The 26,445-nt window shown below is 43.8% G+C and overlaps 1 protein-coding gene across 1 annotated transcript; it reads left to right on the forward strand.

Moving 5' to 3' along the window:
- The first annotated feature begins 1,503 nt into the window (after nucleotides 1-1,503).
- Nucleotides 1,504-19,763, forward strand: LAYN (layilin). Its single transcript, XM_026680954.2, has 7 exons — nucleotides 1,504-1,699; nucleotides 7,909-8,203; nucleotides 10,458-10,615; nucleotides 14,275-14,316; nucleotides 15,635-15,721; nucleotides 16,195-16,294; nucleotides 18,230-19,763. The coding sequence occupies exons 1-7, from the start codon at nucleotides 1,579-1,581 to the stop codon at nucleotides 18,579-18,581; spliced, it is 1,155 nt and encodes a 384-aa protein (XP_026536739.2). The 5' UTR covers nucleotides 1,504-1,578; the 3' UTR covers nucleotides 18,582-19,763.
- Nucleotides 19,764-26,445: the final 6,682 nt, after the last annotated feature.

Raw genomic sequence — 26,445 nt, forward strand, 5'->3', positions numbered from 1 at the left:
TTGTCAATTGCTTACAAGATAATAGGTATAAGTATAAACATAGTTATGAATACATGGATACATATAAGAAAAATAAAAAGAAACAATAGGACAGGGAAGGTAGGACCTTATGCACGCCCCCTACAGACCTCTTAGGAAAGGGATGAGGTCAATAGTAGACAGTCTGAGGTTAAAGTTTTGGGGGTTTGGGGAAGAAACCACAGAGACAGGTAGAGTATTCCAGACATTGACCACTCTGTTGCTGAAGTCGTATTTCCTGCAATCAAGTTTGGTGCGATTAACCTTGAGTTTGTATCTATTGTTTGCTCTTGTGTTGTTATGGTTGAAGCTGAAGCATTCATTGACAGGTAGGACATTGCAATATATAATTTTATATACCATACTTAGATCGGACCGAAGATGGCGTAATTCAAGGTTTCCTAGGTCTAGAATTTCGAATCTGGTGGCATAAGGTATTCTACAACGAGTAGAGAAGTGGAGAACTCTTCTTGTGAAATATTTCTGGACTTTCTCAACTGTGTTAATATCAGATACATAATGTGGGTTCCAGACTGATGAGCTGTATTCAAGTATTGGTCTAGCAAATGTTTTGTATGCTCTAGTTAGTAGTGTAATATTACCAGAGAAGAAGCTACGTAGGATTAGGTTAACAACTCTTAACGCCTTTTTGGCTTTTTGGGCTCTAGCACTTAGTTCATTAGAGATGAGTACTTCAAGATCCTTGACAGAGTTTGGATCATCAACAACATATAAAGAACTGTTGCTGGAATTGGATATATCTATTAATGAAAAAAGGACTTGGGGTGATATGTTAGCATCTTTCAATATTTGGGAGGCTGCCACCAAGAAGAGTGGGTCGATCTATTCTCCAAAGCACCTGAAAGCAGGACAAGAAGCAACGGGTGGAAACTAACCAAGGAGAGAAGCAACTTAGAACTAAGGTGAAACTTCCTCTTTTTAATAGCCGAATTTAGTCCATTTATGTGTATAGAAATCAGTTTCTTTTCCTCTTCCATTATTTATACTTTATAGGTAGGATTTATTGCTCTTGTTGATCTTTGTTCTCTTGGTTCTTTAATTACCAATCGACCACCTACTGCTCCCTCCTCCTGTCTCCTTTCTTCCCTTTGTCCCTTCTCCATTTCCTTTGCCATTTCTGCTCCTGTTTTGAGCTCCTCTTCTCTTGCTCTCTCACCCTCTGCTCCTCCGAAGTCTTCAGGATAGAATAATTCTGCCTGAGCAGGGGGGTTGGACTAGAAGACCTCCCAAGGTCCCTCCCAGCACTTGCGAGGGACGAGTCGTCTGAACCCACCCTAGTTTCACTCCTCGGCGCTGCGGGGGTCCAGTGGACACGCGTCGACGCTGCTCCGGCGCTCCCCCACCCCCCGTCCCCCAGCCTCGCCGGCTGCCAGCCAAGGCCGCCCTCCGCCCCTCCCGGATCCCCTCCAGCGGCCTCCCTCCCTCCCCTCCCCTCCCCTCCCGGCTGGCCCCCGGCCCGGAGGCGGAGCCGCTTCGCCTCGCCCGGACCAGACGCTCGGCCGCTCCCGGCGGCTGCAAGTGGCTTCGGCGGCTGCGGCCATGTGGTTCCCGGGCTGCGACGGGGCAGCGGCCGGCGGGCTCTGGCACCTTCCGCTGCTGCTGCTGCGGCTGGGCGCCTTCTGCGAGCCGGCGGACGGCCGGGAGGCGCGGCTGCCCAGCGGTGAGTCCGGCCCTCCGGCGGGCGGGCGGCGGGCGGGCGGGCAGAGGCTGGCCGGGGCAGGGCAGAGCGAAGCGCAGAGAGACCGGGGATGGGCAGGCGGCGGTCCTGGCCGGGCTGGAAGCGGGGACCGGCTGCGCGGAGGAAAAAGGGTTTCCTGCCTTGAGGAGAGGGTCCGATTAGAAGACCTCCAAGGCCCCTTCCAACTCTGGGACTCCGTTCAAAGAGGAAACTTGCAAAAAAAAAAAGTCCCGGGAAAAAAACGCCCAAAGAAGTCTAGGATCGCGTTTCCACTTAGGGCCGCGCGCGGGGACGGGCAGGGGGGTCGGATGCTAAACGGGAGCCCCCTCCGTCCAGCGGGGAAAAGGGGGCCAGAGGGGGTGGAAAAGGGCTTCGGCTGCTCTCCAAGGTGCTGGGAGGGGGAGGCTGCGGGTATCGGGGTGCAGCCGTAGTCTCTCCCTCCCCCGCACCAACCGGGCAATCGTGGCCATCCCAACCACGATTCGTGGCTCGCGAGTGGAGGCTCCATGCACTCCCCCGGGTAAAGACGGCCGGGCAAGGAGGGGAGGGCAGTCCCGAGTGGGGCTGGGGAGGGCGAACAGCCAGAAGGGGTGTGTGGGGGGGAGAAAGGACTCCCCTGCTTTACCTGCCAAAGCTGCGTCCGGGCCGGACTCCCCCCCGCAGCCTCTTTAAAGGCAAGGGGAGTGGTGGTCTCGGTTGTTGGGTGATGGGCGCCTTTCCAAATCTGGGGTGAGGGGGTCTCAGTTGCCGGAATCGGCCCCGAGCCAACAGGGGGGGCTCTAGCCTCCCGTCGGGCCGCCCAGATGTTGGGGAGGTGGCCAAATTGAAGCCCCCCCATGGCCTGTGGAATCCCACCGCGCAGGGGATCTCCTGGGCATCCCTGGATTCGGGCAGGGGTCCATTTGGGGTATCAATCAGCCAAAGGACTAAGCCGGATTCAGCAGGGCATCGTAGCTGGGATTCCCCGCGGCCCCCTAAGCCTCTTGAGAGGGTGCAATCCAGTTGGAGCATAGCCGGCTGGGGCAGCAAAGCCCCAGGAGGCACCAGTTGTCCACAGCACTGAAGTTGGCACCTCCTGGCTTTTAAGGCTTGCAACAAACACAGAACAAACAGAAGGCTGGCAGGTAGCAAATGGCACTTTTGGACAGCAGGTAGAGCCCCCCAAAAAAAACATTTGTGGACAATAAAGAGGGTGGAGGGCTGCAGCCAGAGCTTTGGAAGAATGCCCACCGCCCTGGAAAAAGGACCACAGCTGAGTTGACTGGCCGAGAGCCTTCAAGAAGGAGGCTGATAGAGGCTAAGCTTGGTTGGGAGGTGGAGGGAGTTTTCTGCCTATCAGCCAAGAATTTGCACCCAGGGCAGCTGTTTTGATTAGGGCACCCAGAAAGGCCCTTCAGCCAACGAGGTCCATCCGGATAGGGGTTCCAGCATTGGGCCTTTCTGAAGTTTGCTGCTCGGGGTTGGACCACAAACCTTTCACTGGCAAACAAGCAATTCCTATCAAGATATAATGCAATCAAGGTAAAAATAGCAGCACCAACCCTCTGGAATAGCTTATTTTAATTTTATTTTATTGTATGCCTTTCAGAAATGACTGAAAACAAAGCTCTTCCCAATGGCATTTGGAACTTGGTGTTTGGATGTGTGTTTTGTGTGTGTGTTGTGTGTGTGTACTAGATAGCTAGATGATGATAGATAGATAGATAGATAGATAGATAGATAGATAGATAGATAGATAGATAGATAGATAGATGATAGATAGATAGATAGATAGATGATAGATAGATAGATAGATAGATAGATGATAGATGATAGATAGATAGATGATAGATAGATGATAGATAGATAGATAGATAGATAGATAGATAGATAGATAGATAGATGAGATAGATAGATAGATAGATGATAGATGATAGATGATAGATAGATGATAGATAGATGATAGATGATAGATAGATGATAGATGATAGATAGATGATAGATGATAGATAGATAGATAGATAGATGATAGATGATAGATAGATGATGATAGATGATAGATAGATAGATAGATGATGATAGATAGATAGATAGATAGATAGATAGATAGATAGATAGATAGATAGATAGATAGATAGATAGATAGATAGATAGATAGATAGATAGATAGATAGATAGATAGATAGATAGATAGATAGATAGATAGATAGATGATAGATAGATGATATATAATAGATGATAGATAGATGAAAGATATAGATAGGCAGGCAGGCAGGCATATGATAAATATATGTGTGTATGCATTATATATATATATATATTCAAAAATTGTTTTAACTTCAACCAGAGATATGTTTTAATGACTGTTGTATTCCTGTAAACCAGCAAGAAACTCAAAGGACTGCAGTAAAATATAAATACAATCAACAAACAAAAAGACCAACAAACTTGGTCTGGGAAAAGCTTCATGCCGTTGTGTTTATCGGGACAGACTTTGCCCCCACTTTCTCAACAGCTGTGGGTCTCCATCAAAAAATGGGGGGAGGGGCAGTCGGGGGAGTTTAGCGAGCCAATGATTCTGCTGTGATGACTTATTACATTTAGCATTCTTTTGCCCTTCCCTTCCTCGAAGCTCAGCCTTCTTCTCTAATACAGTGGACTCTGGATGGCTTGGATTGCAGCTCCCACAATCCCCAGGCTGGAAATGAGGGGAAATGTAGCCCAACATATCTGAAGGGGCCTGGGGGCGTTTAGGGGTCTACGACACCATAAATGAGCTTGCTGGGGAAATCGGTGTACTTTCCCAGAATGATCTCCAGAAAGTGATCTAGTGAGATCCCAGAGTGGACAGCGGGTGCGTAGCAGGGACCATTGCTGCCTTCGCTGCCTCGCTTTCTGTCTTGCCTAAAAGATAACTTTACATTTTGCTGATAAAACACAAATGATTTGGCAAGAGGTTGCAAGAACCTGGCTGAGCCAACTCCAAAGAAGCTCTCTCTTTAAGTGACGTGGCTGAGGATGATTTGATTAAGATTACATTCCTTCTGTTGGCCTTCTCTGAAGCTGCCAGAATCCAATTCTCAGTAAGGGGGAGAGGCGCTTGGAGCACTTTTATGAGATAGCTTTGGGGCTTCAGGACCAGCCCTGGAAATTCTCAGTCCCATAACTTAGGCGTTGTTTAAAAGCTGTTTTAAACTGGAGCAAAACTAGTCTTTTGGCTGAAAAGCTGGGCTCCCGTTAGGGAACTTGTAGGCGATCAGTTTCCTCTTTTATAGGAACAAAGATTTAATTAACTAATTAATATGCCACCTATCTCACTATCCAACCCTTGCTTTACTCTCCCTCCCTGCTTCAGAGCTGTAGTTGTTCTAGTTGGTCTTTAGTTTAGTTTAGTTTACTTTATTGTCACTGCACCTCACACAACAAAATCAAGCACCATCTTCAGAGCACATCATGACCATGAAAATCAACACAAACACACATCCTTCACCCTCCACACATTGAACTGAAAACCCCCAACTTCGCAATAATGCTGCACAGTAGAATTCAATAGAGTTACTGTCCTGGGATAGAAGCTGTTTTTCAGCCTACTTGTCCTTGTTTTTATTATTATCCTGTACCAGCTGCAAGATGGTAATAGTTCAAAAAAAGGGGGTGCCCAGGATGAGATGGATCTTTGAGGATGTTTTGAGCTTTCTTAAGGCAGCGGGAGCTATAAAGCTCTTCCAAAGAGGGGAGAGGGCAACCCATGATCTTTGGGGCATTCTAAGGGGAAAGGGGGCTTGGGGGCTTGGCATCTTCTCCTCATCTGATCCATTTCAGATTCTTACTTCTTAAAATGATGAAATGGATGCAATGTGCAAAATGTGATGACCAAATGGATGCAAATTTCTCTTTCTGTCCTGCCTAAAAAGTAACTTTACATTTTGCTGATGAAACTCAAATGGTTTGGCAAGGAATAAACCAACTCCAAAAGAGGATAAACCAACTCCTTTAGCAGATGTTGCTGAAGTTAACTTAACTTAACAATACTTTACTCCTGTTTGCAATCTTCTGCCTAAAATGCTCAAAGTACATCCACCTACCCACCGTGGGTGAATAGATTCCCAAAGCTGGAATAATCCATTTATGTCTGTTTTAGCAATGTCTGTCCAAAGGAGACTAAACAATGGAGCAGGCAGCGTCTTGGCAATTATGCAAAGGTCACTGAGAAGATCCAGCCACGTAGGGACATCTCATTAAAGCAAACTTGATGATTTATGTTCTTATTTTAAGATTCGAATCAGTTCTTCCTGGCATCAGGCTTTGTTTATTATTTTGGATTGTTCTAATTTGTTGGGTTTCGCTTTGCAGGCTGCCCAGTCACTGCCATAATAGTGGGCGGCCGTATAAACCACGGGAATAAATCAAGCATTGAAATAAATGGAGGATTGCTGCAAAGAATAGAATGGGATGGGATGGGATGGAATAGGAATAGGAATAGGAATAGAAATAGAAATAGGAATAGGAATAGAATAGAATAGAATAGAATAGAATAGAATAGAATAGAATAGAATAGAAGAATAAATAGGATAGGATAGGATAGAATAGGATAGAATAGAATAGAATAGAATAGAATAGAATAGAATAGAATAGAATAGAATAGAATAGAATAGAAGAATAAATAGGATAGGATAGGATAGGATAGGATAGAATAGAATAGAATAGAATAGAATAGAATAGAATAGAAGAATAAATAGGATAGGATAGGATAGGATAGGATAGAATAGAATAGAATAGAATAGAAGAATAAATAGGATAGGATAGGATAGGATAGGATAGGATAGGATAGGATAGAATATAATAGAATAGAATAGAATAGAATAGAATAGAATAGAATAGAATAGAATAGAATAGAATAGAATAGAATAGAATAGAAGCTGGAAGGGACCTTGGAGGACTTCTAGTCCAGCCGCCTCTCAAGCAGGAGAGTAAATCTGAAGATCCTCTCTTGGGTCTCAGTTCAAATTTGAAATAAACCCAAAGGTGCTTTTTTCAGGTGGTAACTGCACTTCCTTGTTTTCCTTTGAAGACGTTTCACTTCTCATCCAAGAAGCTTCTTCAGCTCTGAACTGAATGGTGAGGAACGGAAGGATTTATGCTCCTTGCAGAGAGTTGGTCATTTGCATCCTTCAAGAGGGTCATTGAGGCCACCTGAGTAGCGCAAATGGGAGCCTTGAGAAGTGAAACGGTCTTCAAAGGAAAACCAGGAAGCCCAGTTGTCTCTTGAGAAAGGACGTTTGGGACAAGCAGGACCTGGAGGACGGAGAATCTCCCTAGATGTTTGAAATAAACATTTTTATCCCACTGCCAAAAGAATAAAGCATAACATGAGCCACCGGTTTCTTCCTATAAGATTCAGCCACAAGAGAAGAGAGCAGAGTTAAGAGTATTGCTGTTCCTTTTGTGACGCTGGGAAAAATTCTACATCGTGCAGTTGTGGATGTCAAGAATTCTTTCCCTGTCTACTCCAGGGATGTCCAATTGGGCAACTTTAAAATGTGTGGACTTCAATTCCCAGAATTCCCCAGCCAGCCTTGCTGGCTGGGGAATTCTGGGAGTTGAAGTCCACAAGTCCTAAAGTTGCCAAGATTGGACACCCCAAGTCTCCTCCCCCAGGGGTGGGATTCAAATTTTTTAACAACCGGTTCTGTGGGCGTGACGTAGATGGTAGGTGTGGCTTGGTGGTCCTGCGACTGGGTGGACATGGCTTGGTGATCATGTGATTGGCTGGGTGTGGCCAATTCAATATCACTCACATCGAGGCACGCATCTCCTTGCCTGGCCTCTCATGACTGTGGGGATGCTGCAACAGTCGTAAGTGTGGAAAATGGTCATAAGTCACTTTTTTCAGTGCCATTGTAACTTTGAATGGTCACTCCACACAAGCAAAGTACCAGCAAAGGAGGGGGGAAAAACTCGAGAGAAGTTCCAGAGACAGGAAGTCTAGTCCTGCCAAGAATGTAATAAAGGTTAACGGAGAGGCAGTTTCTGTAAGCAACACCAGAATATTTCCTTCCTGCCTTCCTTACAGGATTAGACCAGTAATTTCTTCTAACAACTGGTTCTCCAAACTGCTTAGAATGTTAACAACTGGTTCTAGTGAATAGGTGCGAACTGGTAGAATCCCACCCCTGCTCATGACTGTTCTTGAGGTTGTTTCTCTTCCACAGGAAACACCGTCTGCCTAAGAGGCACGCAACGCCCCTGCTACAAAATTGTTTACTTTCACGAAGTTGCGCGCAGGGTTGGCTTCGAGGAAGCCCTTCAAACCTGCAGAAGGGACGGTGCAGACCTGGTCAGCATCGAATCCCAGTCAGAACAGGAGTTGGTTGAGAAGATGATCCAGAGTTATTCACCCTCCGATGGCGATTTCTGGATTGGTCTCCAGAGAAAAGAAGACCCCGGGAATAGCACCCAATGTCCATCTTTATACACCTGGACTGATGGGAGTTTGTCCACCTTTCGGTAAGCCAGGATGAAGTTTCCCTCAAGAATTTAGCAGGCCAGGCTCATGTCAGCGTTCCTGTTCTGACCAAGGCTTCCTAGACTGTAATTACGCACACACTTATTTTACAAACAAGTCTTGTTTTATTGCAATGCTGAGAATTATTTTCATTCCCAGCTGTAATGAATCTCAAACAGTCCCTCGAGATAAGCACCCACCTTTCTTTCCTGTGAAGTGCTGCCAATAATAGAAGTGTCCAATGAACTAGAAAAAAAACCAACCAAAGTACAAAGAGCTTCAAGAATGAATCTGACCCAAACGAACAACATTGCTTCCTGCAAAGGTTATGTAATTTAGGTCTGACTTTTATCCCTTATGGTGGGGTGCAATCACCTCCCAGCCTTACTCCCGAGTCGCCCCTTTTGTTTCAGCTGCTCTCTCCTTCTAGCAGCTCTGTGCACACGCACACTGGGAACAGGCTCCCCTTGTTCCTCTGCCTCGAGGCTCCGAAGGCAGCATTCCACTCCCAGATGGTCCCGGCCACATCTGTGCATCGGACACAGCACCCTCATCCAAGTCCTCTCCAGAATCCTGGACTGGTTCTTCCCCACTGTCCGATCCCGCTGCCACCTGCACAGGCTGCCAGCGAACCACAACACTTCCAACTGACCAACTTCAAACCAATCGACTCCAAGACAGACATTTCCTCAAAGTTCCTTTTTATTAGTGTTGTCATATTGGCACATCTGGGAAAACCCAAATCTGAGAGTTCTGGGTTTTCCCTTCCCGAAAGAGAAATCAAAGATCTACCCCCTGCACCCACCATCACATGGCCCAATCAAATCTTCATCCCAACTGCAGACATCCCTCCAGTCACTCCTCTCCAGGTGCAGGGCAACTTGTCCTTGACTCTCTGAGAAAAGATTGTTGTTGAGTCTAATCTTCTACCTCACTATGAAATCCACCGTCCCAAATTCCCAGGCACTGAATATGGCAGCCTCGAAGCTCCCAAGTAAAAAATGGCTTCCAAGGCTAACAGGCTTCCCCGCCCAGGAGAAAATCACATCCTGGAACAAGAAGAAATTGGTTAATTTCATCATCAAGCAACAAATTTAACCGGAGAGCTGGTTGAAGATGTAGGCAGTGGTGGGATTCAAATTGTTTTTACCACTGGTTCGGTGGGTGGCTTGGTTGGCGTGCTTTGCATGTGCATGCATGCTTTGCGCACACGCAGAGACTTTCCGACTGACCTACTCCTGCACTCTCCCTGTGTCTTCAACAGCTGACGCGCGGCAATCCGCTGTGCCGCGCGATGCAGCTGAGTGTCAAAAGCAGGAAATAAAGGTCAGTATGGAGCCAGGGTGGGCCCAGCAGCTGATCTTCAGAGCTACCAGTTCGGCCAAACTGGTAGAACAAGGGTCGGCAACCGTTCGGACTTCAGAGACCACCAAACTCATAATTTTAAATCCCATGGATTACTAATATACATTTTGACCGATGGTGGCTTGCTGACGTTTTCAGAAAGCAGCAGAGACCCTGGGAAAATCCCCCCAAAAAAAGTCTGAAGGAAAATTCCCCACCCCATTTTCCTACCGATTGATCGTTCTTTATTTGGGATCACAGGATACCGTCTCCAGCTCCATTCTCAGGGGGAGAGACTTTTGGCTTCATGCAAGGAAAGCAGCAGAAGCCGCAGAAGTCTTTCTTTCTTTCCCCCAAACTCTGCCAGAAATGAGTCTTTGCCAGAGCAGCCTCTTGGAGCAGGAGGCCTTCTAGGATCCCAAAAACTCATTTCTGGCAGAGCTTGGAAGAGAGAAAGAAAGACTTTGGCTGCTTTCCTTGTGTGCAGCCAAAAGCAGAAGAAGAAAGAAGCGGAAAGAAGCATCCCGGTGGCCAGGCAAGCTCCCCCCTCCCCCTCTCCCCCCCTCCCCTCACTACCTCATGTGCACAATGCAAGTGACGCAAACCTTGTGTTCCCGTAGACCATGTGGGCAGCGCAGCCTTGCGTTCCCATGCAGCCTGGATTAATTGCTTTGGGGATGGCATTTCTCTGCGGACACCAAAATTTTCTTGCACACCACCAGTGGTCCCCGGCCCACTGGTTGGCGACCACTGTGGTAGAATCCCACCCCTGGATTTAGGGATTCGGGTTAATGTCAGCCTTCCAAGTAACAACATCCAAATTAAAAGACTCCGAGACTGTCATCTTCTCAAAGATCCATTTTATTAGAGATGTCGTATTGGCACATGGCAATGTTCTTGTCCTTCCTACAGAAACTGGTACATGGACGAGCCCTCCTGTGGGAGTGAGTGGTGCGTGGTGATGTATCACCAGCCATCAGCACCTGCCGGCGACGGAGGACGCTACCTGTTCCAGTGGAACGATGATCGATGCAACATCAAAAACAACTTTATTTGTAAATATTCACAAGGTAACCCGATATCCTTTGTATTTGGGGATGCCCACAATGGTGTTTTTTTTTCTTGCTGGCACAAATATTGGTAGTCTTTGAGTTACAACCATCTGTTAGACGTGACAATGGCACTCAAAAAAGTGACACTTACAGCCGTTTTTCACACTTACGACCATTATGTCGTATCCTCATGATCAAAAATCAAATGCTTGGCAACTGGCTCATATGTATGACGGTCGCGGTGTCCCAGGGACACGTGATCCCATTTTGTGACCTTCCAAATGAGCAAAGTTGGAAGGTTGAACTAGAAGACCAGTGTCCCTTCCGTTATTCTATTCTAAAGTCAATAGGGAAGCCGGTGTCAACTCATAAAACATTTTGTGTACACGTTTTATAGTTGACAACAGAAAGAAGGTGGGGAGTTTGAAAGAGTAGGCGGCAGTGTGGAACTGAAAGTACATTCCATTCATATTTTCTTCAAAGACTGATTAGATGGCTGAAAGCAAAAATCTAATTGGAGAGCATGATTGATGACTCTTGGCTATGGACGTGTTTCATTGGATGATACACCCGGAGGGGTGGGGGGGGGAAGCAGGATCAAGGGTGACAGTGAATTACGTATCTCAGAGTTGGCTACGCCCAGGTAAATGCCGGACGGAGAATGTTACCTTCAAATAAATATTTTTTAGTTTTGGGAGTGTGGCTCAAGGCTCATGATGTAATTGGAGTAACTGCCGGAATCCTGATTCACTTAACAACTGGGTTATTAACTTAACAACTGCAGTGGCTCGCTTAATAACGATGGCAAGAATGGTCGTAAAACGGGGCAAAGCTCAATTGATAAATGTCTCACTTAGCAAAAGAAATTTTGGGCTCAGTTGTGGTGGTAAGTCAAGGAGTACCTGTTAGAGTTTTTCTTGTTTAGCCTTCACTGAAAGCATTCCAACTACTAGTGGGATCTAATACTAAGTGTTCTTCTCCCAATAGTTACGAATGAGAACATCTCACCATATCCTGTGAAACCAGCATACTTCTCCTCCATGCTTAGTTTTCCCATCTCTGCTCAATCTGAGCTGAATAGTTTTTCCCAACTTGAGAAGCGCATCATAAGCGGTGCCACAATTTAGAAGGTGTAGATTGTAAGCTAAGATATATAATAATAATAATAATAATCAATAAAGTCCTGTTGTTGGCGTGCAGAGTTTGCTCATGTCAAAGTTTTGAAAATTTAAACTCAAGGAAGACACACCGGACTGATCTGAAGGAAAAGCTTGAAGGGACAAAAATCACAACATAATTAAAATCATTTTAGAATAGGATAGGATAGGATAAGATAGGATAGGATAGGATAGGATAGGATAGGATAGGATAGGAAATAGAACAGAATGGAATGGAATGGAATGGAATGGAATGGAATGGAATGGAATAGAATAGAATAGAATAGAATAGAATAGAATAGAATAGAATAGAATAGAATAGAATATGGCGAACCTTTTTGTTGTGGTGTGCCAAAAGCACAAGTGCATGCGATAGCACATGCACATGCCAGGACCCACAATGCAATGCGCCCCGACCCCTGTGCATGTGCATGCAACACCCCTGCCCTACCCCCTTATCTGTACTGCGCATGCACTGCACATGCACACACCTCCCAGCTGATTTTCAGCCCGTTTGAGGCCATTTTGCCTTCCTGGAGGCTTGAGGGAAGCCTCTGCAGCCTTGGGAGGCCGAAAAATGGGCCCGTTTCAGCACTTCACATGTACCATAGGTTCGCCATCATGGGAATAGAATAATAAGTAGAATAGAATAAAGAATGAAAGAATGGAATGGAATGGAATGGAATGGAATAGCAGAGTTGGAAGGGACCTTGGAGGTCTTCTAGTCCAACCCCCCCACCTAGGCAGGAAATCCTACACCACTTCAGACAAATGGTTGTCCAATCTCTTCTTAAGAACTTCCAGTGTTGGAGCATCCACACCTTCTGGAGGCAAGTTGTTCCACTGATTAATTGTTCTCACTGTCAGGAAATTTCTCCTTAGTTCTAAATTGCTTCTCTCCTTGATTAGTTTCCACCCGTTGCTTCTTGTCCTGCCTTCAGGTGCTTTGGAGAATAGCTTGACTCCCTCTTCTTTGGGGCAGCCCCTGAGACATTGGAACACTGCAATCATATCACACCTTCATTAAACTAGACATACACAATTCCAGCAATTGTTCTTTATATGTTTTAGTCTCCAGTCCCCTAGTCATTTTGATAGCAAGTTATGGATTACCCCCCCCCCCAAAAAAAAAATTTAATTAGTTGAGGTCGAAGAAAACAATCCCCATTTGTGATTAGCGACAGAGTACTCGGGGCTCATAATTTGGACATATAAATTGATCTCATGACCACAAACCTGGCAAATCGATGTAATATTGCTTGCTTACCTGAAGATGTACAGGTGTACCTACAATCATTCTTTTAGTGCCTTGTTCCATGTTACAATGGCACTGAAAAAAGTGACAGCTACTCCTCACGCTTATAATCGTTGCACCATCCCTATAGTCACACGATCAAAATTCAGACAGAATAGAATAGAATTCTTTATTGGCAAAAAAAAAAAAAAAAAGGTCACAAAATTAGGCGGAACTTAGTTAACCACGGTCTTGGTTTGCAACTGAAAATTCCAGTTGGGAAAAATTCGGTTTGAGGCCAGACATTTACGTTCACACCTGAACTGTGAAAAGCAGGTTGTTTTCTGTTTTTGCGGTCGTTTTTGAGATGTTTGCTTCTCGCACGTTGGCTTTAAAGTGTCAGGACTCCAACAAATCCACCCCCGTTCAAATCATAAGTCTCTAGCTGCATTTCTCAGAGAAAAGAAAATTGATTTATTAGAACTGGCCATGTTGGCGTTAGCTGGGTGCAGCCAATACTAAAATACATCATTCATTTCCCCCTTGACCCTGGTCTTTCCCCCACCTTCCTGGATGTATATTCTCCAATGGGACACATCCATAGCCAAGAATCATGCTCTCCAGTAACATTCTTGTGCTCCGACAACTTTGGGCTGCCAGGGCGATTATCTAGTCACTTAAGGAATGCACTGTTTTCCCCCACTCCCTTTCTGCTGGCAGCTAAAAAGACCAAAGGGGTATCTTTTTAGTTGACATGTAATCAAATGTAAGGAAAGCTATGACAAATCCAGACAGCCTACTAAAAAGCAGAGACTTACCCTGCCAACAAAAGTGCGTACAGTCAAGGTGATGGTTTTCCCAGTTGCAATGTGTGGCTGTGAAAGTTGGACCATAAGGAAAGCTGAGCACCAAAGAATGGAGGCCTTCGAACTCTGGTGCTGGAGGAGAAGATTCCTGCGAGTCCCTTGGACGGCAAGGCCATCCAACTGGTCAGTCCCAGAGGAGATCCACCCTGACTGCTCTTTAGAAGGCCAGATCCTGAAGGTGAAACTCAAAAGACTTTGGCCACCTCATGGCTGGATGGAGTCACTGAAGCAATTGGCATGAACTTAAATGGACTCCAGAAGATGGTAGAGGACAGGAAGGCCTGGAGGAACATTGCCCATGGGGTTGCAATGGGTCAAACACGACTTCACAACTAACAACAACAACAAATCAAATGTAGGATTTGGGACTTGGTTTTCGGCATATGCTCCCTCTTATAATTGTCTTTCTTCCCTTTGCAGAAAAGCCGACAGTTGCCTCTGAATTGGCTGCTTCTCAGACAGGTAACATTTGGTGTTAGGGAAAGGAGGGGGAGGTTGAGACTTTTGCTGGGAAAACCGCCAAATCTAGCACAAATAACAAAACCATGCACAAAAAACAAAAAATCCCCAAAGAAATGGTTAGAGGAGTGAGAGAGACAATGAGGTATTGTTCTGACCTAAGCTTCCCAAAAGCACAAGGCCTGATAAAACCCCTTTTATTTAGTGAATTCATCTCCAGCAAAGTCCTGGCCAACAGTCTTTCATGAAATTTCACAACTACAGACAACTTTATCAGGCGTGCAGAGTTGCCAGGCCGATATCTCCCAAATGCCACACTGTAGCAGACAATACTTGGAAAGAAGCCAGGAACAGATCTTCCCCTTAATGAATTAAACTAATTGTCTCCTGCAAACGCCACTCCCCTTTTGCTCCTCTTTATTCCCCGTGGGAGGGGCCATTCACCATCCACCTGTGCCTTTACTCCTGAGTCAATCCTTGTTCCTTAGCTGTTCCCTTCTTCTGGCAGCTCTGCGCATGCACCCACTGGGAACAGGCTCCAGCTGTTCTTCTGCCCCACTGATATCCGACTCCGAAGGCAGCTGATAACTGTTGGACGGCCCTGGCCCCATCTCTGCCTCTGACGCAGAGCCCTCGCCAGAGCCTTCCCCAGACTCCAGGACTGGCCCATGTTCCTCCCCAACCTCCCCACTGGCCGAATCTGTTGCCAGCTCCGCAACAGGTATATTAGGGAGACCTAGATTTGGGCCCACATTTAACCATAGAGCCTAGGAGCCTGCTGGTGACCTCAGAAGACCTCTGCATTCCAGCCAGCCTTCCTCACAGGGTTGTTGTTATTCTTTATGGGGAAAGAAGGAGAGATTCATCCCGTCTCTGGAGTGTCCTCCACTCCCAAAGGAAAGACATGGTTAGCCATTAAATCGGTGTTTCCCAACCGTGTCAACTTTAAGATGTGTGGACTTCAACTCCCAGAATTCCCCCAGATAGCATGCATGCTGGCTGGGGGAATTCTGGGAGTTGAAGTCCATACATCTTAAAAGTTTGCAAGGTTGAGAAATGTTGTGTTAAATAATAAATAAGTAAAGCGTGCTCTTTTGACCCATGACTCTCAATTGCTTTTTTGGAATGTTTGATCCTCACTGATCCTTTTTGAACCGGTTGATCCCAAAATATGGACCCTTCAGCCAAATTTGTGTCTTATCCTAGTCCTGAATCCTCTTCTATCAATCTTAGGGCCTCCTTAATCTTGAATTATCCAGACCAACTATTTACATGATTAAGACAATATCCTTAAGTCGTAACATTCAGGTTTTTTCCCTAGGGTACATAACAGAGTCTTTGGCGTTCACGTCCCCAGAAACCCCCATGGAGGAGGCTGTAGCTAACAAAACCCTCCCAGAGGCCAAAGGTAAAGAAAGCCCATTGCAATTTCTCATAATTTTAATGAAAACGGAGAAAGGATAAGTTTGTAATAATTGCTGCAAAGAAAGTTGGAAGTCATTTCTTTATGTATCTTTTCTTCTTCCTATTTCTTAATCACGTTTCTTGATTTCTGAATTCACACTTTTCCTTTGATTTAATTTTACTCTGTATTATGTCATGTTTACCTTTTGTGAAACCTAATGAAAAAAATACTTTAAAAATGCAGTTGCAATTTCCTTTCTCCAAAGCTGTTTTAACAATACTCTGAATCTCTCGGAGAACGAATGTCTTTGCCACACCTAAAGAGAATTAATATACATTGTTCTTTTTTGCTTTATACCCTACAGAGAGTATCTCCCCACAACACATAAATAAATGGGTGCGGGGAGTCACAATTCTACTCTGATAAAACTTTATTCTGAATAACAGATTAAAACTCTTGGTTTCTTTTCTCTCCAGAGCCTACTTGGAGCCTTCCATACATCTTGATTTCAAGCATTCCTGCTTTGCTTCTGTTGATCACCATTGCTTTTTTTATCTTTTGGGTTTACGCAAAGAGGCAAGTGGCATTATTGTATAAGTTGAGAACATTTTTTGAAGGCATCCAGGTGGATTGAGCAGGTTACAAGCAAAGAGGGACAAGAAAGAGAGAGGAGAAGAAATGCCATAGAGACGATACAGTGGTCTGTGCCCAGCTGAGACGTTTTCCGAATGTTAGCTAAGAAAAGCATCCTGTCCTGAGAGAGAAAAACATATTTTTGAGGTCTTTCAGGAAATAATAGGAGCCCACAAATGAAGCATTGGGAAGACCACCCCATGAGACAAGGCATTTTGCTCAAGGAATTTCATCCCTTGAATTCAGATCCCTACAATCCCTATGCTTTAGGGCAGGGGTCTCCAACCTGCTATCTTTATGACTGGTGGATTTCAGCTCCCAGAATTCCTCAGTGAGGAATACTACAATACTACCACAAGTTTGTAAAGTTGCCCAGGTTGGAGTCCTCTGCTTCAGCAGACATGGGGAAAGGCCTTAAAAGACCGGAAGAAAAGTTGCTACCATGGCAACCATTAGAGAAGCGGGGGGGGGGTTTGAGCCCAGGCCAAGAAAAGAACAGGAGAACGCAAGGTTTTCTGCCCCAATTCACACAAACTTAAAGTGAAGAAGAGGGAACGCGTGTTTGGGCTTGCAAGGTACCTTGCAGGGCTAACACACACTTTCTTTGAACCCAAGAGAGTTTGTCAGTTTACACCCAGTTGAAAGTAAAGTCTTTCCCTACCCCAGAATCACTGTTTACTCCATGAGTTGAGGAGGGGAAGGATTGTATCAGAGTGATCTGCAGGAAGGAGACACTGTGAGCAGGAGTCAAAAAAGGAGAAACTTAAGCCTTTCTTGTGACCGGTCATCTTTGGTTGCGACATCTGAGTTATTCTTAAACTAAAACTCTTTGTCTCCCAGCATCTCTGCTATTAAATTTTGGGTGCAATTTGATCTCACAGTAATATTGTCAGGATTCTGGCAGTTCCCCCCATTTAAATCATGAGTCTCGAGCCAAACTTCCAAAACTTCCAAAGGATTTATTGGGAGTTAACATGTCCGGCACTGCCTGAGTGCAGCCGACTCTGAGACACATAATTCATTGTCACCCTTGACCCTGGTTTCCCACCCCACCCCCTGGGTGTATCATCATTCATATTCTCCAATGGGACACATCCATAGCCCAGAGTCATCAATTGGGCTCTCCAGTTAGAATTTTGTGTGGCAGAAACTTCAGTCACCTAGTTACTATCTTTGAAAAACTATTTATGGAATGCACTTTCACTTTCCAAGCTGCTGCACTGCTCTTTCAAACCCCTTTCCCCCCTCCCTTTCTGTTGGCAACTCTAAAAAGACCATAAAAATATTTTATGAGTTGACAAATACATTAGATTGACCTTATGGCTGAAGCGTATTCTACCTCTGTGGATCACCAACCTATTTTTTAAGAGGGTGTTTTGAAAAGCATTTTATTGATGTGTTAGGGAAGAAAAAAGGAAGGTTAAATAAGTGAGTTGCAATTGCCTTATTCTTGGGGTTTTTTTTCACCTTTTCCGATCTATCCTTTGCCCCTGCCAATTTTTCCTGGTGGTCTGCCAGCCAAGTTCTCCCTAAGACTGCCCCTTCTTAAAAAAAAAAAAATCATTAAAAAAACTATCGGAAAGGAAGGCTGCCCCCTTCTTATCTGTCTGGATCACCCAAACATCCAGCAAAACCATGAAGTTCATCCATGACTAACCCAGGTTTAGAAAGTAGAAGAAAACTCGTAGGAAAATCAGAAGGAACTTAATGTATCTTTCTTTCTTTTCTTTTCTTTTCTTTTCTTTTCTTTTCTTTTCTTTTCTTTTCTTTTCTTTTCTTTTCTTTTCTTTTCTTTTTTTTCTTTTCTTTTCTTTTCTTTTTTTCTTCTTTTCTTTTCTTTTCTTTTCTTTTCTTTTCTTTCTTTCTTTCCCTGCCAAGGAGACGGGAGCAGAGAGAAGAGAACACGAAGGAGAAAGACACTTGGTCGTCTACCAAAACGCAAAACAGCCCCAGTTTAGATATATATAATGTGATTAAAACACAAGGGGAGGCCGATCTTGCGGGAACGAGACCACAAACCCAAAACTCCTCTTTCCGTGTCGGTCATGGAGGAGAAGAGCTCTGTGGAGACTATGACAATATGGTGGTGAACAACTCAGAGAGTGGCTTTGTGACCTTGGCAAGCACCGAAAGCGGATTTGTCACAAATGACATATACGAACTGTGCCACGACCAAGTAGGGCAAAGCAAAGAGTCAGCCTGGGTAGAAAATGAAATTTATGGATATTAAAAGAGCTGCTGGGTGAGAGATGGATTAAGGTGGGGAATGTTCCCATTGACACAAACTGTAGCACACAAAGACATGGCTGTGGTATCGCAGAGGGGTTTCCTTCCCCTCCTTGAAAGGGGCACATGGATCTAAACAAGTTGATTGATTGATTAGATGTCATCAAGTTGTTTTTAATTCTTAGCATCTACGTTTTCTCCATGAAGATCTGTCCCTAGGCTAGACATTCAGATCTTCCACTGATGAACCCATCATCTCTGTCACTGAGTCTGTCCAGGTTGTCCTGGTCATCTTCATCATCATCTTTAAAGAGGAAGGCAGAGATCTTATTGACCAGGAAATGGTCTTGGGAGAACTTGTTTCCTTTCCTTGTTACAGCCTCCTGATCATCTAGAACCTGACAACATTTTTTGCATTATTATAAGCACATCAACTAATTGCTGACATCCAGATGGAATTTGTGAGATACGGCTAAATATAACGCAGGTTTTGTTTATTGCCACCTGGTTTTGATCAGCTGCCGAGATTCCATCTTTACCTGTTTGGCAATCCTAAAAAAATTTCCAGAAAGGAGGGGAATTTCTTTCCGCTCTTCTATTCTTCCACATGGTATTTTTGTAGAATGATCTGAGGACAAAGGAAAGGACATGGTCTAACTACAGTATCTTCCATATTGATTATAGACATTTCTGTTTTGATTCAGAGAGGGTGCAAGTGATAAGAAACTCCTCTGCAGTTGTGGACAGATCTGTTTCTTGGAAGCAGAATACAAATGGGGTAAAGTTGGCGCTAGTTTTAAAAATAAAGATGCCAAAGATAAGTTTCCTTCATATATCAGATGCTTTCTGTCTCGGATGAGACTGGCAAATTTGAGGAAGAAGTAATGTGCTTGTGGTTCTAACACACAGTTTCTAATTCTGAAATTATGTCCAGATTTACCTTGTTAAAAGACAACCTACTGTTCTTAGAAAAAAATAAAAGCAAACAAGCAATGCATTATTTGAGATCATACGCAAATTTTGATATCCTTACGTTTGTGCTATTCATCTCAAGATATCAACTCCTTCTGTGGCTCTCCCTGCAGAGAAGCAGCAAGATAAGACATAGAAATATTTTATGGTGCCTTCCTTTGTTATTTGATGTGTGACAGATGGAAGTGGGGCGGGGGACTTTTAACATTTTTTTTTAACAAGCCAGTGTGATGTTCTGTGCATGTGTTACTCTACAACATTTCGAAAGCTTTTGATACGTGCATGTGATGTCATCTTACATTGTCATGGATGTCATCTTACATTGTCATGGACTGAGAGGTTTCATTCTGGTGTTGAATGCATGAAGCCTGTTGCCATGGCAGTTGAGTTGCTGTGATGTTGTGGAATGTTTGTGAGAACCACTGAAGGACCAAAACGTCTAGCTTGATTGGAACTTTTCCTTGTCTTTTCCCTTCTAAGTGGAAACAGCAAAGCTAAACTTTTGGGAGAAAGTCCCAAAGGTTGGAGAGGAGAGGAGAAAACTCCAAGAAACAGCAATGGCCAGGGGAAACTCCTGATGGGACCTTGATGCTCAGTGAGATTCAGATCACTCAAGGATTACGCAACATTGTGGCATGAAAAAGTCACCCCAAGGGAAAAAATGAGAAAGTTGATTTTGAAGACTCATGGTTGGACATGATCTTCTGATACCGCATGACTGGCCAGTGTGTAATTGCTCCTCTTGGCTTCCTCTACTAAACAAGCAAAGAGGTGTCCCATGTTATGACTCTCAGTCATGAGAACTGCCAAAGAATGACTACATCAGGCCAAATGAGGTGAGGCACACAGCTTGTGGTTGCTTAATGCCTGGGGCATGTCGGGATGAGCCTGAGGAGCCTTACTCACAGTCCCATGCCATGACTGACAGACATCCAAGCATCTGTGGGTAGAAAAAGCCACAGGTAATTTGCACTGTTTTCATTTCAATCCGGGTGTTTTTCCTGCACTTCGGTATTGCTTTACTGCCATGTTTCTCTTATGCATGTCTGAATGAAATGTTGGACTCTCTTGAGCAAAGAAATAAACGTGTTTGGTTGCAGAGCAACAACATTAAAATTATAGGCTTCTCTTTTTTTTTGCACTGGGTCTTTCTCAGTGGTCTCTCTCGATCTTGCCTTTCGGAGTATCTTCAGCAGAATTTATCAGCTTCCTACACTGAGGATCATAAATGGTAGTAACTCATAACCTAATGTTGGAATCAGCAGTGTGCATGTTAATCCTAGGTTAGTCAAAAGCAAAGGTATTAAGGATTCCCATTAGCAGTACCTGGAGTGATAATGAACAATAGATAGTAGTAGAGAAATAGTAACTAATCAAGAGCTGCTTCTTGGTGTTATCAGTCTGCCTACTATCTTATTATGATACGTCCTTCATTCAGCAGTTAAGTGCAATTCTTTTCTTGCTAGGTGTTTTATGTAAAGCAATTCATGTTCACCAATATTTGCTCAAGAGGAAGTAATTTCCTTATTTGTGGAATTTGGGCCTGAAAAAAGTTTCCTGTATTATTATAAGAAGTTCCTACATCAGTCAGTGAGAGCTAGGCAGCTAGAGAGACTATGGAAAATGTACAGCAGCGAATTGTGGTAATATACAGATTTATTGGCAGGTTTCATAACCCCAGATCTTACTTTCATTTTGTGAGAAAAAGAGCTAAACCACAGGATCAAAGTAAAATATTGTATCCTAAACACCTGAAAGCCATAAATGATAGTAACTCACAACACCAATATGAGTTACTAGTACACCAGTAACTGTACACCAAAACGTGTGGAAGAAAGGGAAATATATGGATGGATTTCCAAAATTCACTTTAAGTTTCAAATCATCGGGTTCAACCATTCAATATTTGACATCGATCAATCCCATTTGGAAGTCAATTCAGTGCAAAGACTCAGATAAATCATGCCTCTGTCTGGAATTTTTGCATAACCCAAGAAACAATCATATGTTATGGGTGTGAACTGTAAAAATGCAGGCCACTGATGATGATGTTGCTTTGCCAACATAATTAACCTGGTCAATTTTCTACACTGATTACAGCTGATGTGCTCTTTATCAAATGCCACTTTTTAATGCATCTTTTCACATCATCTATGACAGGTTCTCCTAGGAAGTAACTTACCTTGGGAAATGCGTATTGATCCCCTAAGTGCTAAGTTTTCTGGAAAGTGGTGACAATATGTGAGGGAGACGGGATTAGGAGATGGAGAAATGTTTGCAAAGCAAGCTAGACTCTGGGTGCCCAATTTCAGTGGATTGAGCCATGGTAGCCAGCCTCAGTTTTCCCATCTTTATCGGTTATATTTTCTGCAAAGCTGTTGGAGGAGTTGCTGGAGTTTTTCACAGCTGCTCATTCTCAGTTGCTTCCCTTTTCTAAGCTAGTCCAGAATCATCTGTTGTTGATTTAGGAGAAAGAGGAAATGAGCTGTGCTTGGGGGGGGGGGGGAAAGCCCTGGCTCCAACCTTTTCACATCTTACCAATCACTGTCACGACAATGGGATGACCACATTTTTGGATGATGCTGTTTGACGGGGTGGCCCATGCAAAGATCAAGTCAGCTTTCACACAGACATTTTTAAGTTGCAATCAGGTGCAAGAAGCAGCAAAACGAGGGCATGAAACTGGTGTTTTGTTTTAAACACTGAAGCAGGGTGACGGTGTCAGCTGGACATGAAGAGGGTTTCCAAGTTTGGAACAAGACAAAAGAACGGATGTGCATGAGCCAAGATCAGCGCATGCTTGCCAATTCGGCGTTAATTTTATCTGTGGTTTATATTTGTTCTTTGCAAGGCAGTTGTGGGGGTGATACCAAAGCCCTTGGTTCATCTGGTAAAAGGTCGGTGTTTGATTTTTGGAGTTGGATAGGAGTACAATTTGGGTGAAATTTCTCAGAAAATAAGAAGGTTCATGCCAGTCTCCAAAACTTTCCCTTTGTCGAGATCTCTGAACTGTTGAAGAGTAAAGAATTTAATGGAGGTTAAAAATAGGACATTTTTGAGAGGTTGGGTTTTTTTAACAACATCCTAAAATGTCCTGGAAAAGAAACATGTAGCACTAGAGGGCGCCTTTTATTTTGTACTTAATATAGCTGCAACCTGCATTTCCTAAATAGATGGCAGACTCTCGACTGGAAAAAGTTTTCATTAAAGCCCAATTGGAAAAGCAGCTGTGGCCTTTTATATATACTTTCTTTCCTTTCAAAGGTACCCTGGACATAATTAAAGACTGTTGATTTGGTGGACTGCCCTGTCTTCCCAAGGAAGGCAGCAACTATGGTGTCTAAGACACTTGATGATAGGTGTGATGTTTTGATCCCTGATTTTAATCAATAGTTAATTTTTTTTTAAAGGCATTGACTTAAATGAGATGCTTCTTTTAAAAGGTATGTGTGTGTTATAGCTCCAGAACAAACTTCAGTTTGGAATTTTTCAGAAGAGTTTGGTAGCATGAAAGAATAATTACAGATTATCCCATTTTGGTCACCACACTATAAAAAGGATGTTGAGAAGAACAGAGAAGAGCAACAAAGATTATTAGGGGAGGCTAAAACATACGATTAATGGTTGCAGGCACTGGGCATGGCTAGTCTAGGGAAGAGAAGGATCAGGGGAGACATGATAGCAGTCTTCCAATATTTGAGGGGCTGCCACAGAGAGGAGGAAGGGGGTCAAGCTATTTTCTAAAGCACCCAAAGGCCACACAAGGAATAATGGATGGAAACTGATGGAGAGATTCAACCTGGAAACAAGGAGAGAGTGAGAACAACCAACCCAGGGAACAGAAGTTGCCTTCAGAAGTTGTGGGAGCTTCATCCCTGGAAGCTTTCAAGAAGAGACTGGACTGCCATCTGTCAGAAATGGTGTAAGGATCTCTTGCTTGAGCGGAGGGTTGGACTAGATGACCTACAAGGTCCCTTCCAACTCTGTTAATCTGTATCTATATGTACATTCATGCTAATTATACAGCTCAGATCAGGGCCTTGAATGAGCGAACTACTCTGGCCTTTTCTTTTTTCCAGGAGAAGGAATAATGAATGGGTTTATGAATAGACTGGTAGGGTATCATTGTCTGGCAGAACTATTCTTAGCTGCTTCTTGGTTGCATCCAGCATCTCTGGGGGAGAATGCTGACTAATCCTAACCCTGCAGTTGCTCATTCACCGGAACTTTCTAAAATAGCTAAATCAGGAAGGCAATAAAACAACCGGTAAGCATAACGGAATAAGTCATCACTGGCAGAAATGCAAACAGCATCTCACCGGCTCTGCATGGTCTGGAGAACTGTAGGTAGAGAAGGATCCAAAACGTATTTTCATTGTAACGTGGGGATTCTGGACATGGAAACCCAGGTACATGCAACCAGGTATAAAATTAGGAAAGGGAAGGTCGAAAGGGAGCTATTTTGCTTTTGCTCCGAAGTAGGTATAGGTTGGCCTTGACTTATGACAACAATTCAGCCCCAAATTTCTGCTCGTCAGTGAAAGATTTGAGTTTTGTCCCATTTTATGACCTAACTTGCCTCAGTTGTTAAGTGAATCGCTGGAGTGGATAAGTTAGTAACCCAGTTTGTTAAGTGAACCTGGTTTCCCCATTGACTTTGCTTGTCAGAAGGTCGCAAAAGGGGATCATGTGACTTTGGGAAACAGCAACGGTCGTAAGTATGAACCGGTTTCCAAGCATCTCAATTTTGATCGCATTGTGGGAAGACCGCCCCCGAAGAATGAAATATTTTGAGGAATATTAAAAGAGGTAGAGTGTTATATTTCCCCAAAGGAGAAATGGAGAAACATGCTCCAGCCCCAGTTTCCTGCATAGTAAAAGAAATCTCAGCCAATCTATTCATAAATGAAACATCTTCAGTTCCAGGATGACGGGATTAAGAAGGACAGGACATGATCTTTAAGGTCGGGACATAATAGGATTAACCCATCACCATTTAGACACAAAAGCCCCTTTATTGCACAATCCCCAGAACAGTTCAAAGTCACAAACCTATAAAGATCCATCCACTCCTTCAACCATTTGGTCAGCTGTCCCAGGACTGCTGTAGGCTCTGTTCATCATTAAATTTCCTTTCCAATCAGCCTCCATGTTGTTTTCAGCGTCTTTCTCCCAGCTTGGAACTGAACCAGGTGGATTTTCCTTCCAACAGCGTGGACCGCACCTCTGTTCTTCTGTCTGGAGACAAGCAGCTAATCCGCTCTTCAAAGGAGACAGATCTTCTGGCAAAGAGGATGGGAAGGAACACCCAAGGTGCACGGAAGATTATGTTGAACTTGCATGTTGCAGACGAGTTTGCAAAAGCTTCTGAATTTAGTGGTGTCTAACCCTGGTGGCTCAGTGGCTAAGACACTGAGCTTGTCGATCAGGAAGGTCGGCAGTTCGGCGGTTCGAATCCCCAGCGCCGCGTGACGGAGTGAACTCCCATTACGTGTCCCAGCTTCTGCCAACCTAGCAGTTCAAAAGCATGTAAAAAAAATGCAAGTAGAAAAATAGGGACCCCCTTGGTGGGAAGGGAACAGCGTTCTGTGTGCCTTTAAAGCCGTTTAGTCCTGCCGGCCACATGACCACGGAGACGTCTTCGGACAGCGCTGGCTCTTCGGCTTTGTAACGGAGATGAGCACCACCCCCTAGAACCGGAAACAACTAGCACGGATATGCAAGGGGAACCTTTACTTTTACCTTTAACCCTGGTAGCTTTTAAGACCTGTTTGACTTCAACGCCCAGAATTACCCAGCCAGCTATGAATTCTGGGAGTTGAAGTCCACAAGTCCTAAAACTTACCAAGCTTGGACATCCGGGTTCTAAGCACTCAGCTTCATGATGCTTTTGAAAATCGCCTCTAAAAGTCCTAGGAATATCGCCATCCCAGAATTGACTCTTCTTCGGATAAAACGAACGAGTAAGACAGAAACTATGGGGTGAAGCTTCTTCCATGTGAAAATCCAGTATAAATGTTACTGCCTGCCCCCCCACCCCAGCCTAAATTATCCCTTTTAAGATACATGCAAGGCAAAAACAGCTGTTGCCAAGAATTGATTTGGCTTCCTGTCAGATGTAATTATAGAAAACTTAAGCATGGCATGAAAAAATACAAGAAATTGACCCAGTTGGTTTGTGGGGTGTGGAGGGGGAGAGGTCAGTGGCTGGATCACAAACATGTAAATAACTTGATATTTTGGAATTGTTCAGCTTATAAAATATCAGTTATATAAAGCTAAAACAATTGCAGATAAATCAGGGAAAGGGGCCTAGCATATGAATTATGAAAAGAAAATGATACGGAAATTACAAAAAGGAGATATTGTATAAATGGACAATCTTTCTTTTGGGACAGATGGACAAAGTTGAAAAAAAAATCATGGAATTTTGTTTTTGTATATGATGATGGGAACAACGATGCACAAAGATGGAAAGATTTGGTGCTCCCTACAATGGAAGAATGGACGTTGAAGATGGGAAATCTTGCTGAGGTGGCAAAATTGACTTGTTTGATCAGAGCAAATACAATACTCATTTATTAATCAAATTTATTTGGCCATTACTGGATAGTTCTCTGGGTTGTGTACAACAGTTTTATCTCCATTTATTGCTGACTGGAAACACCTCGTGGATTTTTTTTTTTTTGCTTAAAATGAAAAAAATGGACCTTGTTTTTTTTGTTTGGATTAGATAATTATAGAAAGAAAAGAGTTAGGTTATAACCATAGAATAAGAGATAAACAACTATACTTATTGTTGTAAAGATCGGAAACTGCCTCTTTGTATCTTTTTTCTATTTTTTTCCTTTCTTGCATTTTTAGCTCTTCTTTGATTTTTCTTTTCCTGTTTCTTA

Source organism: Notechis scutatus, chromosome 7, assembly GCF_049901735.1.
Source record: "Notechis scutatus isolate UNSWTSFEM ecotype Mainland chromosome 7, rNotScu1.2, whole genome shotgun sequence".
Classification (NCBI taxonomy): Eukaryota; Metazoa; Chordata; class Lepidosauria; order Squamata; family Elapidae; genus Notechis; species Notechis scutatus.